The sequence below is a fragment of the Aulostomus chinensis genome, chromosome 21 (genome assembly GCF_037954235.1).
Source record: "Aulostomus chinensis isolate RoL2024-O1b breed Wild chromosome 21, RoL_Achi_v1.0, whole genome shotgun sequence".
Classification (NCBI taxonomy): Eukaryota; Metazoa; Chordata; class Actinopteri; order Syngnathiformes; family Aulostomidae; genus Aulostomus; species Aulostomus chinensis.
Genome location: NC_141340.1, coordinates 537,624 through 558,450, shown reverse-complemented (window position 1 = coordinate 558,450; position 20,827 = coordinate 537,624). Strand labels below are relative to the sequence as shown.

Here is a 20,827-nt window from a genome sequence, read left to right as displayed (position 1 = left end):
GAAGACCCGGCCGGACGCACAAAAGAGACGGCTTTCACTGATTCTGCTGCCTCGACGGTTTCCTTCATCCTGATGTGTCTGCGGATTCTGGTGTGTGTGTGTGTGTGTGTGTGTGTGTGTGTGTGTGTGTGTGTGTGAATAGAAAGTGCAGTGTCAATGATCCTGCTCATGCCACTCTTGTGTAGAAACACTCTCTCTCTCTCTCTCTCTCTCTCTCTCTCTCTCTCTCACTCACTTACTCTTGTTTTAATTGGACGTCAGTTTGTTGCCATTCATCTCAACACCTGGGCACACCTGCCGGAGTGATGACATCACAGCACCAAAAGATAAACACCCAACAAGTTAATCAGACGTGATGTGGAGAGGAAATCACCTGATCTCAGCGTCTCCGTGTGAGCTCATGACAGGAAACCACAAAGGTTCTCTGGTTCTTGTTAAGTAAATCATCTTCATTGTCGTTTATAGATCATGTATAGATTATTGATCACAACACCACCTCCCCTCTCCTGTTTCTTTCATGACAGACAGGAAGTTTCATTGAACATTCATGTCAACAGATGTTAAAATGTCGTCTGGACATGGTGTTTGACGTGGATCTGACAGACCTCACAACCTACATTCAACCAAATATCAGCATCATGGCAACATTCTTGAGTTCTGGCGGTGACAGCCGACGGCGGTGACAGCCGACGGCGGTGACAGCCGACGGCGGTGACAGCCGACGGCGTGAGTCCTCACAATCCAGATGGAACACCATCCCAAGTCAGAAGGACGAGTACATGCCCAGCCTCCTGGCTGCCTCTGAGATCCTCGGTGGCTTCCTGTTGGGGAAGGGGTAGTGGTTCTGGTCGTGGTGGACCCAAGTCGAGGAGCCCACCCCTCCTACGCTCAGCTGCCGTGTGAGCCTGAGAGCGGGGGCCTTCTTGTGGTCCCCTCCTGCTGGCACGCAGCTGCTCTCATTCTGATTCTGACCCTCCAGTGGGCCGGAGGAGGATCCAGTGATAGCGGCCATGGCAGCAGAGCTCTCCTCAGAACCGCTCAGAGATCCGGCCACCGAACACGGCGGAGAACCAGTGACAGAGCTGCCGGGAAGGTGGAGGCTGGAAGCATCGATAGAACCAGTGCCAACTATCTGAACCGGGTACAACAGGTCTGGATCTCCACTCGCGTCGATGTAATTGTCTTCTTTGGTGCCACTGAACCAGCTGCCGGGAGAACCTGCAGCCGAGAGGCTCCTCCTCCATGACTCGGAGGACGATGACCATCGCCTGTTTAGAGACACAACATGGAGGACACGTTTGTGGACACTGTTCAACTCACCAGTGGAACCAGGCCACCAAGCAAAGGTGTTGAACCAGTTAAACCAGTGGAGGTGAGCATAATCGACCTGTCAAAGCTGGAGTTCTGTGTTTCCAGGGAGGAACAAGGAAGCTGGACAGTGACACTGGGGCAGGAGGACTGATGGTGGCTCAGTTGCCAGGGGTCGTAGGTCATTGGGCTCGGGGCAAAGGTTAGAACTGGTGGCCAGCTGCCCTTTGGTTCCCATGACAACGTCAAACCTTGACTGATGGGGATGATGCTGACGGGCTTGGACAGCTCCTCTGAGACTTAAGAGACACACAGTAGACCATCAACCCAGGAACCCAGATCTCTGGGGGCCACTGAGCTGTCCTCACCTGTCTGAGTGTCTTCACCTGTCTGAGTGTCCTCACCTGTCTGAGTGTCCTCACCTGTCCTGAACAGCAGCACCTGAGTCGTCCTAATCTGTGTCTCTCTGGTGCTTCTGTACTGCTCCGCCAGCAGGGACACGTCCATGTTTCTCCTGTTCTCCACCTCCTTTTCTTCTTCTCTCACCAGCTGATCCGTCCTCTTACCTGCAGACACACTGACTTCTGATGTTCCTCTCATTCAGTTTTACTTGCAAGCTAAAGTGCTGCCACCTGCTGTCCTGGAGGACTGTAAACATTGAACATCTTTGTCCCCTGAATAACCTGCTAAATAAAATGCATCAGATTTTATCTTGATGACTTTAGTTTTTTAAATTACGCATTGTGTTGAAAATGCTAATTGCTGATATGACTTCATTATGTGATTATTACTAAAATTAGTTTTTATTATGAAATCGTTTTATTCCTGCGTGGCCTGGTGGAGCAGTGGTCCTCACTGTGGCCCCCAGCAAGAAGGTTGTGGGTGGAGCAGTGGTCCTCCCTGTGGCCCCCAGCAAGAAGGTTGTGGGTGGAGCAGTGGTCCTCACTGTGGCCCCCAGCAAGAAGGTTGTGGGTGGAGCAGTGGTCCTCACTGTGGCCCCCAGCAAGAAGGTTGTGGGTGGAGCCCCGGCTGCAGCACGGGGTCTTTCTGGGTGAGTCTCCATGTTCTCCCTGTTCCTGCTGGGTTCTCTCTGGTACTCCAGCTTCCTCCACAGTCCAAAGACATCAAGAGGGACCAGGTTAATCCAGACTCTAAATTGACCGTAGGCGTGGCTGGGAGAGCCAATGGTTGTCTGTCTCTATGTGTTGGCCCTGCCATGGACTGGTGACCTGTCCAGGGGGAAGGCTGCTGGGATAGGCTCCACCCCCCCCCCCCCCCACCCTCAACAGGAGGAGAGGGGGAACATGGAGGGAGGGATGGATGGATTTATTCCTGACAGGACTTTGGCACTGCTGACATCATTTCCTCCATGGTGTTCAGACCACCAGTGGTAACCCTGCAGCTCCAGAGCCTGCTGCTGTTGCTGTTACTGGGAATTGACTCCCTTAGATACTGAGTGTTGTGCCGCTAACATGAGTGTTTCTTCTTTCATTTCAGACCTTTATTATTCAGGGGGGAGGGAGAGCCGGCTCCATGTCAGTGTAACCTGGTATCAGAACCACAGGGAAGCAGAGAAGCAGGTGGACTGGGCTGAAGGAGGCAGGGGGTTCTAGCTGAGGAGGAACGGGCTCCAGCTGAAGGGCAGCTTCCCTCCACCGTGAGCTTTGGTTTGTCCTCTGTGTTTGTGAGTGTGTGCAGTATTCAACTGCTCTATAAAGGCCTACAATAACAGGACTTGTATAACTTTTGTTTCTATAACATGATGTATCCTGTATGTACCTTTCACACTGTCAACGCCTGCAGTAAAACACTAGCCTGGAGTTGCTAGTTGCCGTTAGCAAACGCAGGAGCAGGCTACAGAAGTAGCTTAGTTTTTCTGATGCGAATATTGTTTCTTTTTAAGATGATGACAACAATGTAGACCACTGCACCACTCTCTCATTCTACGTTTCCTCTTTGTTTCTGCTACTTGCTACATTGTAGTTTCATCCTGAAGACATCAAATCTCTGAAGCAGATCAATGGAATCATGGAGGACAGACAGAATTGTTCAGAACTGTAAACCTGTTTTATATTCCAGCTCCTCAAAGTCGCCTCCCTCTGCTTCGCTGCAGCGCTGCAAACCCTCGTCCTTCTCTCAGGGAGCTTCATGATGTCATCACCTGAAATGGTTCCCCCTCTCAGGTTCACCTTGTCAGGGTTCAGTGGAGGAGTTTCCGTCCTTCTTCCTGGTTGGGAGCATCAGTTGAGCTGAGCAGAAGTCAGGCTGCTCCCCAGCTGACAGCTCTGTTTGACCACTGCTAGAATTCATGTCATGGCAGGAACCATCAGCTCAGTAGAGAGGAGCCACGTCCATCAGTGCTCTAAGACCTGAAGGTCACTCAGTCCAGGAAACTGGAAAAACTTTGAATGCGTCCCTGAGTGCAGTCGTAAAAACCATCAAGCGCCACAATGAAACCGGCTCACATGAGGACGGCCCAGGAGAGGAAGACCAAGAGTCTCCTCTGCTGCTGAGGAGGACTTCATCCCAGTCCCCAGCCTCAGGAACCACCAGTTAACAGCTCCTCAGACTGGAGCCCAGATGAACGCCTCAGAGTTCTGGTAGCAGACACGTCTCTGCACCAACGGTTCAGAGGAGACGGCGCCAATCAGGCCTTGATGGTCCAACAGCTGCAAGGAAACCACCACCAAGGAGAAGCAACCAGCAGAGGAGGTTTTTTTGGACCAGAACCACAAGGAGTGGACATGAGACCAGAGGACATCTGGGCTTTGGTCTGATGAGTCCACATTTGAGATCTTTGGTTCCACCGCCGTGTCTTTGTGGGACACAGAAAAGATGGAGGGACGTCTCTACATGCATGGTTCCCAGCGTGAAGCATGGAGGAGGAGGTGTGATGGTGGGGGCTTTACTGAACCAACATGGCTGCCACAGCGTCCTGCAGCAACACGCCATCCCATCCTGACTGCGTTTAGTTGGACCGTCACTGATGTTTGAGCGTTTCAGGTGATGACCTCATGAAGCTCATGGAGAGAACGCCAAGCGTGAGCAGAGCAGGAGTCAGAGGGAGGCTGTTGAGAAGAATCTAGAACATAGAACACGTACTACATCATTCCAGATGTGTTCATTCATAGTTTTGACGCCTTCAGGGAGAACCTACAACATAAACAGACAAACCATCAATGAGGAGGCGTGGCCAACCTTGTGACTGGTGGCGTGTCACTGTTATCAGTGTCACAGATCCAGGCCCACCTCTCCAACAATAACCTCTACGAACAGTTCCAATCCGGTTTTCGTCCTCATCACAGCACAGAAACAGCCCTCCTTAAAATCACCAATGACCTTCTGTTGGCAGCTGACTCCGGACTATTATCCATTCTCATCCTTCTCGATCTGAGCGCGGCTTTTGACACCATATCTCACTCCATCCTCCTCGACCGACTTGCCTCCATTGGACTATCAGACATACCCCTGGACTGGTTCCGCTCATATCTCTCTGGCCGTACTCAATTCATTCAGTTAAAATCTTTCACATCCGATCCCTCCCCCCTCTCCTCTGGTGTTCCCCAGGGCTCTGTCCTTGGCCCTATCCTTTTCATCATATACCTCCTCCCACTTGGACTGATATTCCGTAAGCATAACATCTACTTTCACTGTTACGCGGACGACACCCAGCTCTACGTTTCCTCCAAACCCTCCTCCACCCTCCCACCCTCCTCCCTCTGTGCCTGTTTACAGGAAATCAAATCCTGGTTCACCTCAAACTTCCTCAAACTTAACAGTGATAAAACAGAAGTAGTCCTCATTTCCTCCAAATCCACACTCAACAAGCATCCCAGTTTCACCCTCACCATTGACAACACCTCCGTTTCCCCTTCCCCTCAGGTTAAGAGTCTGGGTGTCGTCCTCGACTCCACCTTATCATTCCATACCCACATCAACAACACCATCCGGTCCGCCTACTTCCACCTCCGGAATATCAACCGTCTCCGCCCATCTCTCACTCCCAACAGCGCTGCAATCCTGGTCCACTCTCTCGTCACCTCCCGTCTGGATTGTTGTAACTCACTTCTTTTTGGTCTCCCACACAAACTCCTCCATCAGCTTCAGTTGGTCCAGAACACAGCTGCCGAATCATCACCAGAACCCCTGTCATCAGTCACATCACCCCCGTTCTACATCAACTCCACTGGCTTCCCATTAAACACCGCATTGACTACAAGATCCTCCTCCATACATTCAAAACCATCCATAACCTCGCGCCTTCATACCTGTCAGACCTTCTCCACACCAACATTCCCACCCGGTCTCTCAGGTCTTCCTCCTCCATCAGCCTCAATGTCCCCTCCTTCCGTCTGACCTCCATGGGGGCTAGAGCCTTCAGCTGCTCTGCCCCTCGCCTCTGGAACTCCCTCCTTCCTGACATCAGAAACACTGACTCCATTGACACCTTCAAAAATCATCTCAAAACTCACCTTTTTAGACAGGCGTATGGCTGAATGCCCTCTCTTGTGCTCTCCTAGGGACTTCTGTTGTTGTTCTTTTAAATCGTGCATGTTTTATTCTATTTATTTATCTATTTTAAACTGTTGTTGAAATGGCGCCTTATAAATAAAATGTATTATTATTATATTATTATTATTATTATTATCACAACTTTACCTTGTGTCAGCGTCTTTATCACAAACATTGAATTATGTTGAAGCAGGTTGTGAGATTATAATTAACAGTTGTAGTTGAGAACAGCTTACCTCAAAGTACCACAGAGTAAAAAAAATACTTTGCAAGTGAATTACAATGGAACGAAAGGCGTGGTGCCGGACTCCAGTCCTTGAACGCAACACAATAAGATATTTGAACTCAACAGTTCAACTGCAATCGTGTGATATCTTTTTTGGATTTTTCTGACTGACACATCAAATCATCTGATGTTCCTGTGAGTTCAGGATTGAAGGTGCCTGTTACCGTCGAGCAGCTTCTGGACGAGATCCTCGCCGGCGCTGCCATCATCGCCACCCCTGCAGCAGCAGCAGGACATCCTGTTGGCATCAACACACCTGCTGCAGGTGCTCTATTCCCCGTCAGTGAACACAGCTGTGACGAGCCCAAACACCCAACCACTCGACTCCACGTTGAGTTGCGATTGCTTAATTGTTGCGTTTGCAGAGGAAACGTGTTTCTGTTGGCCAGGCGGGACGCCGCGCACACGCTCTGAGTTTGGAGTGTAAACAGTGAAGGACGACGTCCTGCGTTGACCTTCCCTCTGCTCAGTCGCCTCCGTTTGTTCGACGGGAACGAATGATAAAAAAGTTTACATTTATTCACCAAAAACTGAGATAAACCCAGATTATATAACGTAGCTGAAGGGCACGCCGGGCTACAAAGACACTGGAGAGGTTGTCCCTGCGCCCAGGCTCCGCCCCCGCCTCATTTGATGAAATGTGGCCTCCTGATCTTCATGGAATCCTGCCGATGCTGACAAGAGAAATGACCAATCATTCATCAGATGATCCTCCCACTGATCAGCTGCTGCTCTTCCAGGGCTCCAGTGTTTCTGATGAAAACAGCTGTTCGCATGTGCGTTACGTCACTTTGAGTGTAAATCTTGTTGCACGTGACCTGACAGCTTCCTGTCAGTGCTTCCTCCAATCACAATACGCGCCTGTCTCTTTAAGAGTCAGCTCTTCCGTCATGGCGGCCGGCTCGGACGCGTCCTTCTACCTGGGCTTCGACTTCAGCACTCAGCAGGTAAAAGCTTCACTCATTCATTCACCTGCGCTCACCTGAGCTTCGATGACGTAGAGCCTACGCGGAGGCAGCGCGCGTCACAAATCAATGATGACGTGAAACCTGATCGTTTACCATGTAAAGAACCTAAAACGATGTGACGAACTTTGATCCCGCAGCTCGTGAGCCCCGAAGCAGCAGCGCGATGACGATGCTCTGCGTCATCGTACGTGAATAGAAAGGAGGTTGAAGTGAAAACCAAACGAGTCACTAACATGAATGTCAGTGACGCTGCCATGACAGTCTCGGACCTTTCCAGGACCTTGATTGGTGTTGCCATGGTGACCGGTTCTCCAGCTCCATCGTCCTGGTTAACCACCCCACGGTTCAGTCCTAGCAGGTCTGTGGGGACCACATCAGTGTTGATGGAAGTCAGGTTCGCCTGCCTCTGACCGTAAAGCAAAGTGGGGCTGGCTTCACCCTGTGGGGTTTCGCTGTAGTACTGCCTTCTGCCTCAGGGTGGCTGTAGCTCACTCCATGTGACGCCTCACTCACGAGTCAACGGCCACATTCGCATCCCACAACTGTTTGGCGTCTTCAGGAGATGATGGCGAAGACCTGCGTCCTCCCTGGACGTCCTGAGTGATGTTCCTCTGTGTCTCGTTGTCTCTGAAGCTGAAGGTGGTCGCCATCAATGGAGACCTCAACGTGCTGCACCAGGACAATGTGCACTTTGACTCGGCGCTTCCTGAGTTCAGGTAACACGTCCCCGTGTGTGTGTGTGTGTGTGTGTGTGTGTGTGTGAGCAAACTTCCTTGATGTGAACTGTTGGTGTGTGCAGGACTCGAGGGGGAGTTCATGTTCACTCTGACGGACTGACGGTCACCTCGCCGGTGCTCATGTGGGTCAAGGTACAGACACAAAGAACATCGGTGTGGAAACTGGCCTTTGCTACACAGACAACAAACGAGAGGCGCTTTTGTTTCAAAGACAGGAAGTAGAACATTCTGACCCCTCAAGTTGCCCTTTGACGCCGTCTCAGGAAGTAAGGAAGTCTGTGAAAGTCCTCGTGATGACAGTGAGGCTCGTCCGTGCCCGTCCTGATGATGAAGCTGTTAACTGCTATTTTAGAGGTCAAAGGTCAGCTGATGACCTCTGAGGCACTGAGACTGAGCAGTTAAGACTTTCCCACACCAAAGATAAGACTGAACAGACTTAAATTAACCTTGAAGCCAGTTCTGAGCCCGACAGGTTCTGAGTGAAACTACTAACCCGCCAAGAGTTACCAGAGGTGTCGCTGACGCCGCTGACCCTACGCCAACATTCTGAGAGTCGATGGCAGCCAGAGCTTGTTCACTGGTGATGAGTTGCAACAGCCAGGCTGTGACGGCGTGTGTGTGCGTGTGTGTGTGTGTGTGTGTGTGTGTGTCTCCAGGCTATGGATCTGCTATTGAACAAGATGAAGACGGCAGGGTTTGACTTCTCCAGGGTGGGAGCGTTATCAGGCAGCGGCCAGGTGAGACAAGAACACAGGTGCTCCACGTTACCTTCACTCTACCCTCCTCTTCATGGCGTCCCAGTGGCCATGTTGAATGATGTGACGCGTAACATGACCATGACATGATGATTAGTCCGTGATGGCACTGAGAGCATCGAGAGGCCCGGTGGCGCGTCGTTCAAGCTGGCACCACCAGGGCCAAGGCAGAGAGCCAGGGCTCGATCCCCCGGGTCCTAAGCTGCATGGCACCGTCCTCCTCCCTCCCCTCTGCTGCCATTTCTTCTCCCACCGATCTCCTAAAGCATTCAAATCTCTTCTTTAAAAGAGAAGCAGCAGTAACATCTGTGTTGCTGCAGATGTGTGAACCGGCTAGCATGTCTCGCTGTACCACTTTGCCCCTGAGGTGGCGATGGTGAGTCTCCAGGCTTCCCTCAGAACAGCTTCCGCTGCCTCAAGGCAGTTTGTGGCAACCAATAAATGAGGCACACTTGGCGTGTTTGGAGACTCATAACTGATGCAGCTGACCTCCAATACAGCAACGATCCACAGGACCACTGGAGTTCAGTCACACGGCGAGCCTGAAGCCTGGTTTATGCTTCTGCGTCGCAGCGACGCCGTACCTACGCCGTCTGCACAGACCACTTCACCGTAGCCTGACTACGCATCGTGTCCACGCGTCGTGAAGTGAATGTCAAGGACTGTGATTGGTCCGCTCAAAATGTCATTTGTGGTTCAGCACAACAACACCGCCATTTTTAAAGTTTCTGTGGTGAGAGCTACATGCAAAAATGGACCAAGCCAAAGAACGGGTTATCGAGGAGGACCGCAAGTACGACCACCAAGGAATCCAACAAGAGCCCCCGAAACCATAGAAAGACACAGCCACACCCCCTAGCGGCTTGGCGGTGAATTACAGAGCAACGCGTTCCCTCGCCGCAGAACTTTGAATGCTCAATGACGCCGTCTTAATGCTGTCATCGTGACGCAGAAGCATAAACCAAGCTTAAGATGATGAGTCAGTGGACTCTGGCTCACCCGCTGGTGTTGTGGATGAGGTCAAAATACGGTGATGTGCTGCCCCCTTCTGTTTGGCGTCCGAATGTATCCGTCAGTCAGCTGATGCTAACACCCAGCCCCTTTGTTAGCATCAGCAGGTCAGTGGTTTCAGCTCTGTTAAATCAGTCAGTGCCAGATTTTGGAACCTGAGAGCTCAAATCAGTCTTTCTGAAACTCACCTGGTGGCAAGTGTGATGCTGGTCAGCGCCACCGAGGCGTTCTGGGATCAGCAGCACAGTTGTTTCTGTGGAGAGACCTTGGTGTCTGATGGTGGGCGTGGTCAGAGTGGCTGCTCCAGGTCTGACCGTGTTAGGGAGGGACATCACCCATGACGGATGGTTGAGACAACCAGGTTTAACTATAATGACATCCTTGGCGAGGGACTGTTGGTGCTGCTGGCGGATCACAACCCCCCCACGCTGACCAGTCAGACCTTGAAACCTGTGCCATGTTGACCAAAGAGGTCCCTCAGTTTACGAATGACGGCAGCGCCAGCAGCTCGTGGGCCAGAGTAGGAGAATGCGGTGGGAGGTCAGCTGAGCGTGCTAATGACACCAGACCTGGTGCGGCTCTGCCTCTCTTCTCAGCAACATGGCAGCGTGTTCTGGAAGACGGGGGCATCGCAGACTCTGAGCCAGCTTGACCCAGATCAGAACCTGAGCCAGCAACTGCAGGTGTGTGTGTGTGTGTGTGTGTGCCAGCATCACGCATGTGTGTGTATGCACCAGTGTCTAATGTGTGTGTGTGTGTGTGTGTGAGAACAGGACAGTTTCTCCGTGCCAGACAGTCCCGTGTGGATGGACTCCAGCAGCACGCCACAGTGTCTCCACCTGCAGGCGGCAGCAGGGGGCGCGCTGAGACTTGCTGACATCACCGGATCCAGAGCCTATGAGGTCTCGCCGTCCTACTTGAGACATCTGTGCTGGGCCTGCTTAGCTAACAGACCCAGCTAGCAACCAGCTCACATAGCGTTGAACAGCTAATGGTCCGAGATGGAGAGGCAGACCAGAGCTGAGAGTGACAGACGGAGACGAGCGCCGTCTTGTTCCGAGCGCCGTCTTGTTCTGAGCTGATCTGTCGGTCCATGAAGAAAACAAGTTGGCCTTCACTGTAGAGATGGGAACAAGACATTTGATTTATGTTTATTAGAAAAGTAAACATGTCTCAAGTTTGTTTTTGTTTTTTTGACAGCGTTTCACAGGAAACCAGATCGCCAAGCTGCATCAGAACCAACCACTCAAGTACCAGGACACTGAGGTTAGCCTGCGACCTCTGACCCCTGAGAAGTTGGCCGCATCTGTCTGTGTGTTCTCAGAGGAATAAGAGAGGAGAGATAAAGATCTGCAGCCATTAAATTACCCAGAATCCCCTGAGGGACGATGTGAATTCATGATGACGGGCTCTTGGGGTCCTCTAGTGCTGCTGGAGGTGTGCGTAGTATAGCTCGTACCGCATGACTGCTGTGCGTAGTATAGCTCGTACCACATGACTGCTGTGCGTAGTATAGCTCGTACCGCATGACTGCTGTGCGTAGTATAGCTCGTACCGCATGACTGCTGTGCGTAGTATAGCTCGTACCGCATGACTGCTGTGCGTAGTATAGCTCGTACCGCATGACTGCTGTGCGTAGTATAGCTCGTACCGCATGACTGCTGTGCGGTACAAATCCTCTTTGGAGTACCAACTACTCTAAGATGCAACTCTTTGTTTCATGTGTGCACTTGTATACTTTATACTCGGTACAAAAAACTACAAGAAAAATCAAGTATTAGTATATTTTGTGTTTATATAAATTGTACACGGATTAATTTTGTATTAGTATATTTTACTATGAATGTGGTGTACCACATCACCCCCTTCACTGGGGTCACTGGTGTGGCAGCACTCCAGCAGGTCCAGGTTCCCTGCTCTAGTCCTCCCAGGTCCTGTTCCACTAACGGTCCACCTCAGCTGCTAGAAAACCTGAGGTGGACCCGGTCCAGGTTTCAGCCAGTTGGACTTTAGTACTGGGGCCTCTGGGAGAGACCATTAGGAGCCCAAAATGAACCTGGAGGGTGGTTCCTCGGGGGATGCTACTGATTGGTGTTCCGTGTGTGTTCACCGTGTTAGAGGTCAAAGGGCGTCGGCTCTTTTGGGTCACGTGTTCCTAGAATTTTTAAGATGACAATCAACTAATTATTCTCCAAGTCCATGTCCTTGGATGGGCTTCCTGGTTCAGATCTTTATCTCTCCCTGGGTCATTCTGGTCCGGCCCGCCAAGGGACAAGCGGGTCTCACTTGGTATTCGTTTTGTGTTTCAGAGGATCTCATTGGTCAGCAGTTTTGCGGCGTCTCTCTTCCTGGGTGGTTACGCTGCGATCGACTACAGTGACGGTTCAGTATTCTTTCATTCATGTTTGAACGATTCAGTTTTCACTTGGGTTGACTGACATCACATCTGTGACATCAGCAAGCGCTGTCGCCGCGACACATTCAGTTCTTTAACCAACGAGCTCCAGATTTTTAAATGTCAAAGTTTTTTTTTTCAACATTTTTAAATTTATTCAAGAGTCTCTGTCATGTTGGCATCACCATGGAAACAAGATCAAACGTCTTCGTTTGGAGGCAGAAGCATGTTTGAAGGTCATCATGGTGACAAGAATCTCCTGTCGCTGTGAATGCAAAGACCAACACGCATGTTCTGACGCGTTGACTCCAAGTTAGCATTAGCCAGCTAGCATCTGTCAGACACAAGTGCCCTGAAACTGACAGAAACATGTTTGTTTGTTCTCACTTTATTTAGTGACAAACATTTGATCAAAGGGTTGTAGTTTAAACTTCACGCCATTTAACGTCATGTGACCTGCATGGCCACGGTGCCTGAGCGATGGTGATAGTTCAATCATGTTGATTATTAGCTAAGACAAAAGTTTGATCCTGCGATCGCTCAGCTCCTTCCTGCCAGCGTATAATCTGCTACCTGATTGATTTTCCAGGTTCGGGCATGAATCTGTTGGACATCAGGACCAGGAACTGGTCTGAGGTCTGCCTGCGTGCCACTGCTCCTCACCTGGAGCGACTCCTAGGAGCACCGCAACCCTCCTCGTCCGTCCTGGTGAGACTCGTCCTGGTGGACTCGGTCTGCAATCTGACACCTGCTGGCTGACGTCACCTGTGTGTCCTCACAGGGTCCCGTCGCTTCCTATTTTGTGCGTCGGTACAGTTTCTCAGAGAGCTGCAAGGTCATCGCTTTCACCGGGGACAATCCAGGTGAGCTGAGGACACCTGAGATGAGTGAAGACTGAGGGTTTAGTGTTGGAGGCTGACCAGTAGAGGGTGCTGCACCAGGAGGAGGGGGTGCTAACCACAAACAATTTCCTGGGCCAGCTCGGGGCCCCTTGGGGCCCGAGGCGATTGTTAGATTTGCTTGCCTTGTTGCGATGGACCTGCCTGCACAGCAATGTCCATTGACGTTAACCTGTTGAAGATTATTGCGGCCATTTTTAAATCATTCTGAATTTTTTCATGAGGGAGAGAGGAAGTGTTGAGGTCTAACATGTCTCTGGTGTCTCAGCGTCTCTGGCCGGGATGAAGCTGCAGCCCGGAGACCTCGCCGTGAGTAGCCTGCCTCACCTGGGAAGATCTTCTGGCACTGTTGCACTTGTTGTTATGGCTCTGTGTGTGTGTGCAGGTGAGTCTGGGGACCAGTGACACAGTGTTTCTGTGGCTCCCGCAGCCTTGTGCTGCTCTGGAAGGTCACATCTTCTGTAACCCTGTTGACCGGGAGGCGTTCATGGCCCTGTTCTGGTACGCTCATGCACACACAGGCAGCTGCAACAGTTGGTTGCGTGCCAACATGTTTACCACTTGTTTCAGCAAGCTGGGGTTCTGCTTCTATTTGTCACTAAATGTCCTCATAAAAGTAGAAGTCCATATCTGTCTGGTCCTCAGCTTCAAGAACGGTTCTCTAACAAGAGAACGAATCAGGAACGAATGTGCAGGAGGATCATGGGACACGTTTTCAGCTGCCCTGAGAGAAACGCCGCCCGGGAACAACGGCTACATCGGTGATGCTTCCTTCTCTCCTTCCCTCCATCCTTCATGCCAACTTTACTTTTCCTTCATCCTTTCAATTTTCTTGTTGACCTCCTTCCTCTTCCATCCTGTCTCCTTCCTTCCTCAGCATCTCTCCTCCCACTTGCTCTCTCTTTTACTCTTCACTCATCTTCCCTTTTCCTCAAATCCCTCTCTTCCTCCCTTTAGTCTTTTCTCCCTCCTTTTGTATTGTTCCTTCCTTCCTCCTTCAGTTTTACTTCAGTCTTCCTTTCTGTTCCCCCTGCTCCTCCCTTTCCTCCCGTTTCTTTTCTTCATTTGCCTTCTTGAAATTAAAACTTCAATTTATTGGCTCTTTATCTTAGAGAAAAACAAACAAGATTCTACAAGCAAAGCCAGCAGGTTGAGAGCCAAATTCATGGCTGATATTAATTGGTGATTGGTCGGTGCTGCTTTCATGAACTTTGGATGTGTTCAGGTTGTAACTCTGCTTTCACAACAGCCTCACCACTCTTTTATGCCATTGGTTCTTCAATGGTCATTGGACTTCTTTAATGACAAAATTCTCCTGATTAGAGAGAAACTTCTTCTCCTGCTGCCATCAGCTGACAACATGGCCCCTAGAACCCAGAACCTTAGAGGCTGCTGGAGGACCAGACACACATTTGGATAGTTTTTCTCCCATCAGCCTTCATGAGCTCAGTTCAATAATGTCCTCCTCTGAACCTCCACCTGTCTCCTAGACCCCATCCCAACTAAGCTGCTCCAAGACTCTCTCCCCTCGTTAGCCCCTCCCTCTTAGATATGGTCAATGTGGCGCTGGTATCTGGTTCCGTCCCACAGTCCTTTAAAGTAGCAGGAATTAAACCCTCCTCAAAAACAAGCCTGGATCCAGAAGTTCTACCAACTACAGACCAACATCACATCTTCCTTTTCTCTCCAAGGTTCTGGAGAAAGCAGCTGCTAAACAGCTCTGGGACTTCTCCACAGCAACAGCTGATTGGAGGATTCAGTCAGGTTCCAGGTTCATCCTAGCACAGAAACAGAACTAGTCAAAGGTACCAGTGACCTCCTACTGGTACCAGATGAGGGACTGGTCTCTGTGCTGGTCTGATTAGATCTCAGTGCAGCTTTGGTACCATTGACCACCATATCCTTCTACAGAGACTGGAACCTGTCACTGGTATTAAAGGAACCACACTAAACTGGTTCAGGGCATATTTACTAGGTCATCTCAGTTGGTACTAGTTAATGATGGTTCCTCTGAGACCACTACAGTCAGTTCTGGTGTTCCACAAGGGTCTGTGCTTGGACCAGTCCTCTTCACCGTGTACCTGCTTCCTCTAGGTCACATGATCAGGAAACACTCCATTAATGTTCACTGCTATGCAGACGACACTCAGCTGAACTCATCAATGATCCACATGGAACAAACCAGCTGACTGAACTGGAGGCCTGTCTGAAGGACAGAAAACATGGAGGACCATCATTTCCTTTATTAAACTCTGATAAACTGAAGTTCTTGTGCTGGGCCCAAACACCTGAGGACCACCTGATCTGATGAGACAGGTACCCTGGATGGCACCACCCTGGCCCCCAGCACCACCGTAGGAACCTAGCAGTTCTCTTTGACCAGGACCCTTTAACTCCCACATTCAACAAACCTCCAGGACGCCTTCTTCCATCTACGTAACATCGCTAAGATCAGACACATCCTGGCTCAAGAAGACGCAGAAAAACTAGTCCCTGCTTTTGTCACTTCCAGGCTGCATTACTGCACCTCCCTCCTACCAGGCTGGACTAATAAGTCCCTAAAGACTCTCCAGCTGGTCCAGAACGCTGCTGCCCGCGTGTTGACTAGAACTGGTAGCAGAGACCAGGTCTCTCCTGGACTGGTGAGGTGCTGGACCTGCTCTACTTGGACAGTGTCAGGAGAGAACTTTTGTTGTCATTTGGTGCCACACAAATAAAACTGACTTGACTTGGTTGGTCGGTCGGTTGATTCGTTGTCGAGCGGTTGGTTCTCTGCAGCCGTTTGTGCTTAAACAATTCTTCTCTTTTGAAGCAGGAAACGTGCTTTGGTTTAACGTTTGTCCACGCCTTCACGCAGCAGCCGGTCCATGGACCGAAGGGAGCGATCATGTGAGAAGATTTGTTTCAGAAATCTGACTTTAAACAGAGTCGCTCCTGACTCAGATTTTACCTGTGGGATGTTTTATGCCACTCCCAGTTGAATTGTTTATAATCACTCCAAGAAATGTATCATCTGTCACGTTCTATCTCCACATAATGTTATGAGTTCAGTTGTTGAATTTGATGCTTGGTTACCAAATGTGATGCATTTTGATTTACTTGGTTCTTTATTCATTCCAGTGTCTTCTCCACTGTTTCCAAAGTTGTTTTGGACCCAATACATTTGTATCACCAGCAACTAATATTATAGTGCTTTGGAACCCTCAAGTATGTCCTCAGTGTCCAGCAGAACCCGTACAGGGCCCACCACTGAGCCTTGGGGAACCCCACATGCCACCTGTTGCAGCAGAGACTTGTGGTGCTCTGGCTGAACCTATGGGTGTCTCTCCCAGTGACCCCCGGCTGGTGACTCTCCCCTCCTGTCATTTGGGGCCAGACCCAAATACCTGGAACACAGTGACAGCCAATGAGATTGCATCAGGTTTCACCTCATTGGTGACAGCTGATTGTTTGTTTGGATGTGGGTTTTAATCCCAGTCGTGACGAAGCCGGCTGTTCATATCAAGCATGAACAGCCATTTTGAACCAATAAACTTGAATGTAAACGTTGTTTCAGATCCAGAATTTTCGGTTTCCTCTGTGAATTCATCGACCCTCGGGACGGCTCCTCTTACTCTGCAACTCTTGACCGCTCTGATGCTTTGAAAGTAAAAATCGAATCTTGTGTTCATTTTTTTCAACTCTTAAACGTAGGAGGAAAGAAAACAGGCCTACAGGTGGAAAATGTCTCCTTCCTTCCTCCCTCTAACAGCCTCTCTGGCGTTTCCAGGCTTTTATTTTGACGTTCTGGAGATCACCCCTCTTGCAGCTGGAATTCATCGCTTTGATCCACAGGACAACAAGGTTGACACACTGACACACACACACACACACACACTCTCTCTGTAGATGGTGATGTTTCCATCATCTGCCTCCAGGTGTCCTCACTGACTCCTCAGCTGGAGGTCCGTGCGCTGCTGGAGGGCCAGTTCCTGTCCCGGAGGCTCCACGCTGAGCGGCTGGGATACTCCATCAGTAAGGCCTCCTTCACTTGGCTCCGCCTCCTTATCCCTGCTCTTGTCAACTAGTTTCAGCGTCACATTCACTTATCATTTTGTTTAGGTAACTTACTGTGAAGTAAAACTCCAGTATTGGCCCCACCCACTTGTTTTCAAAACACTGCTGGTCGCTGCACTGCTGTGTAGATACATGTTAACGGCAGTGCCTGTTTTCCTGTTAGTCCAGAACTACATCTCCCATGAGTCTCTAGTGTGTCATGGTGTGTTTTCAGTTCCAGGAACCAGAGTTTTGGCGACCGGAGGAGCATCATCCAATCCAGAGATTCTGCAGGTGAGTCGCCAGCTGCTACCATGTTGGCCACAGCTACTAAAGACGAGTGACCAACCCAAAACCTGAATGGCTGCTGGGTCAGGGAAAAAACTGGACTCAAGAAGAACCAGCGAGGCTCCGTGTTCGTGTTCTTACTCACGCACACGGAGCCTCGCTGGTGGGGGAGCCATCTTTGATTCCTGCCACAGCTCTGGATGCAGTAGATGTTTTGCTGCCACCTGGTGGACAGCAGTGACACGTTTGGTATCCTTTTGGCCACAAATATAAAATAGATGAATAAAACTTTATTTTGAGGAAATGAGATGTGAATTTTTCCACACAAGTGACTGTTTTGTGTTTGTCAGGTTTTGTCTGATGTGTTTAATGCTCCGGTTTATACCATCGACTTGTCCAACTCTGCCTGTCTGGGCTCCGCCTACAGAGCCCTGCACGGTAACACACACACACACACACCTGGTTCACAAGGCTGTTGATAACCTGATTGGTCAAAAAGTGTCATCAGTGACCTGAGTAGATTGGTTAAATGTTACAAAACCCCACCCTCTGATTGGCTGTTTGTGTGTTCTCAGGTCGACTGGCAGAATCTGGACTTTCCTTCTTTGATGTAGTGAAAAAAGCTCAGAAACCACAAGTGGTTTGCACGCCACACCCTGCTGCACAGAAGGTACTGTCACACGCAAAATGGACAAAACCCCTCAATTCTTCTCAAATGAAACTTGACACTCAGCAGTGCTGTTTTGAATGTTGCTGTTCCTCAGACACACTGATACACGGAACAAATGCATTTGATTGCTCCCACAGTAAGGATTTTGACAGTGTTCTTCCCAACCAAAACAAAGGTGCACGTCCAGAACAACAGAAGTATTTCCTGTGTACAGTTACAGTACAAAGACACAGAGCAAACCTGTGCTGCCCCCTCTCTTCTGGGGGGTCTGACCACAGCACCTCCCCCATATCACCAGCTCCGTATTCCCTGGCCAAGCAGAGGGTAAACGTCACCTAGCGTGGCCTCCCTCGCCCTCCCCGTCTTCTCTCACTCCCACTCCTCTGGCTCCGCCCCTGTTTCCATTGCTCCAACACCGAGGAGCTCACCTGCTGCTTTGATGCTAAGCTCTGATCGCTAGTTGTAACCCTGTGCCAGGTGTTTGTCCGTGTGGTGAGCAGGGCATCAACTAGACCAGGGGTGGGCAACCAGGTGCCATGGAGGGCCGTGTGTGTGCAGGTTGTCCTTCCAACCCAACCCTTCAACAGGTGAGTCCACTGATGAACACTCTTCTGTGGCTGAAGGAGTGTTCGTCAGTGGACTCACCTGTTGAAGGCCTTCCCTGGCACCTGGCTGCCCACTTCTGGGATAGAACCTGGAATGACAGTGTGGTCCTTGGGGAAAACAAGAGGTCTCCTTCATGAAAATTGTGCCAAATGCAAAGAAAAAAAGGTGTTTAAGGCCTGCAGTTTGGTGCCTGGAGCTCAGCAGACCTGTCCAGGTGTGTGAGGTGCAGGCTGTCGTCGTTGGCTCTCAACAACCTGGATTTGTGTGCAAACAATTGAAGAAAAGCTGTAAGAAGCCCATGGGATCAGGGAGGGGCGGGGCTTCTGCTGTTGATTGATGTCTGTGTGTGTTGCAGGTGTATGATGCGATGCTGAAACGCTTCGCCCGATTGGAGGAGAGAGTCCTGCAGGAGGCCGGGTCTGATTGGTCGACAGTGACGTAGATCGTCACTAAATTACACTGAAGATGACATTTGAAACAATACATGAGTTTTTAGTAAAAATCTATTAAAGATCAAATCCATGTAAAGTCACAAACTTTGTTCAATGTGAGCGTTGAATGTTCTTTTCTGACATCTGGACAACGGCCCTGACGAGGGAGGAGGACTCGGGAGTCGTCGGCCATCTTGGACTGGACGTCAGACTTGAACACTTGGAGTCTCGTTGATATCTGCAGGTGGCAGCGTCTCTACCTGGACGCCGGCAGTCCAGGTGTCTGCTCCAGTTTCTGTGACAGCGCCGCTCAGGAGAGTCACTTGACTCTGGGGTCCAGGAGAGACGTTTCCAAATGTCTCTCCTGATATTTCCAGGACGATGTCAAACTTGAGAAACTGTTGAAGATGGGATTTTCTGCCACCATGTTTGATTGTGGACTGCCTCACCCTCTCACTGTCTTCTTTCCATAATGTGGCTGATGAGAGCCTGACAAAGGTCACCTGACTCCCTGTGATCACATGATGCACACCATCTCTGATGACTAATACCTCGACAAGTTCAACTGAGGTGTGTGTGTGTGTGTGTGTGTGTGTAATGCGGCAGAAAAGACTGGGTTCATATGAGGAGACGGGGACTGCAGAGATGAGCCACATGTGTTTCTAGCGTTGACAGCAGTGGGAGGGTCTCCCATTGTCCTCATTTGACTCTGTGTGTGTGTGTGTGTGTGTGTGTGTACGTACTCGTGCCATTGTGGGGACATGAACATCGTGGGGATTTGTTCTTGCGAGGACACAAACCAGGTACCAGGTATGACATGACTCCTTCAGTGTCGGTCGGTGATTTGGGAACAGGAACGCCGCACTGACACATTGTCACCTTCAGCCTGAACGCCGTCAGTGAAGTGGCTCATCTAAATGCGGGATCAGTCTGTCCACCATCTTGATGGGTCACTGGCCTTTGTTTCTTTCATTCCTCCTGTGAGCTCCGCGCTGCTGCTCGCAGCTTCTGGAGGCTGCTGGGAATTCTCAGCACTGTTTCTGCTTCAATCGGCTATAAAAGCGCTGCCCTTTCACCCACCACCTCTTCTGAAAACAGCACCACCATCTTTGAACGATCCGGTGGACCTCGTCGCCATCACTGAGCGAGGTTCTCTTCAGAGGGAGAGAGCGTTCAGAGACCGGAGTGATCCGCTACCTCTCCTGACGTCACTCCTATCAACGCTCCAGGCTCCCAGCTGAGGGAAGCCCTCATTATTCCAGCCTGCTGGAGCCACGTGACCACTAATGAAGACCACACCTGGACAAGAGAACTGATCGTCTCCTGGTGTTCATCACCGTTAAGAACAACCAATAAAGTTGAGGTGATTTGGCCAAACACTGAAGAGTCTCCTTCTCCTTCATCCTGCACCGTCACACCTGAACGTCCTTCTGGAGCTGAACGGTGAAGCCTGGTGCATCAAGTCTCAGGTGCAGAGCTGTGGATGTGGGCGGCCCAGAGAGAGTGATGAGCTGATGAACCTGGTTCCTTCGGAGGGTTCCTGCGGGGGGCGCCAGCACTCACAGGTCAAGTACATAAGGAACTGATGACCTGACGCCATCGCTACTCTTCTCCCAGCATTCCTCTCTCCCCTCCTTGGCAGCAGCTGTGCTGCTTTCAGCTGTCATCATTGTTTGATGTTCCTGACCTCCATCACACTCACTTGTTCTTCTGGACTGAAGGAGGCGGCACGCGATCCCTCCATCTCCTTAGAGTCACATGACTCGTTACACGCCCCTTTTTATGGGTCGCCACAGAGCCCGAAGCAGAAGCTTTGATTGACAGAGAGAGATCCCACCCACCGTCCTGATACCAGTGACCTCTGACTGGGAGTTCAGGGTTTGAAGGGAAGCCTGGCCAGGAGGAACCTGCTGGTTCACCTCTGGG

At 50.4% G+C, this 20,827-nt stretch overlaps 2 protein-coding genes across 7 annotated transcripts; one reads left to right on the top strand and one right to left on the bottom strand.

Moving 5' to 3' along the window:
* Nucleotides 1-112: 112 nt before the first annotated feature.
* On the bottom strand, nt 113-7,198 carry LOC147241246 (uncharacterized). Its single transcript, XM_086191855.1, has 4 exons — nt 6,271-7,198; nt 1,731-1,874; nt 1,388-1,607; nt 113-1,268 (listed from the first exon to the last, which is right to left on the bottom strand). Exons 1-4 carry the CDS (start codon nt 6,341-6,343, stop codon nt 764-766), a joined length of 942 nt encoding a protein of 313 aa, XP_086047981.1. The 5' UTR covers nt 6,344-7,198; the 3' UTR covers nt 113-763.
* On the top strand, nt 6,914-20,498 carry xylb (xylulokinase homolog (H. influenzae)). 6 transcript variants are annotated; one of them, XM_086191838.1, is made up of 19 exons: nt 6,916-7,053; nt 7,708-7,790; nt 7,874-7,943; nt 8,468-8,548; nt 10,174-10,260; nt 10,351-10,479; nt 10,778-10,843; nt 11,887-11,959; nt 12,562-12,680; nt 12,754-12,835; nt 13,140-13,180; nt 13,257-13,372; nt 13,517-13,632; nt 16,641-16,714; nt 16,810-16,885; nt 17,142-17,200; nt 17,545-17,632; nt 17,770-17,864; nt 18,826-20,498. In XM_086191838.1, exons 1-19 carry the CDS (start codon nt 6,997-6,999, stop codon nt 18,910-18,912), a joined length of 1,599 nt encoding a protein of 532 aa, XP_086047964.1. In that variant the 5' UTR covers nt 6,916-6,996; the 3' UTR covers nt 18,913-20,498. The 6 variants fall into 6 exon arrangements, 4 of the variants coding, with proteins under 4 accessions (XP_086047964.1, XP_086047963.1, XP_086047966.1 ...); XM_086191837.1 differs by having other exon boundaries at nt 16,789-16,885; nt 18,826-20,497; XM_086191839.1 differs by having other exon boundaries at nt 6,942-7,053; nt 7,212-7,790; nt 16,789-16,885; nt 18,826-20,497.
* The last annotated feature ends 329 nt before the right edge of the window (nt 20,499-20,827 follow it).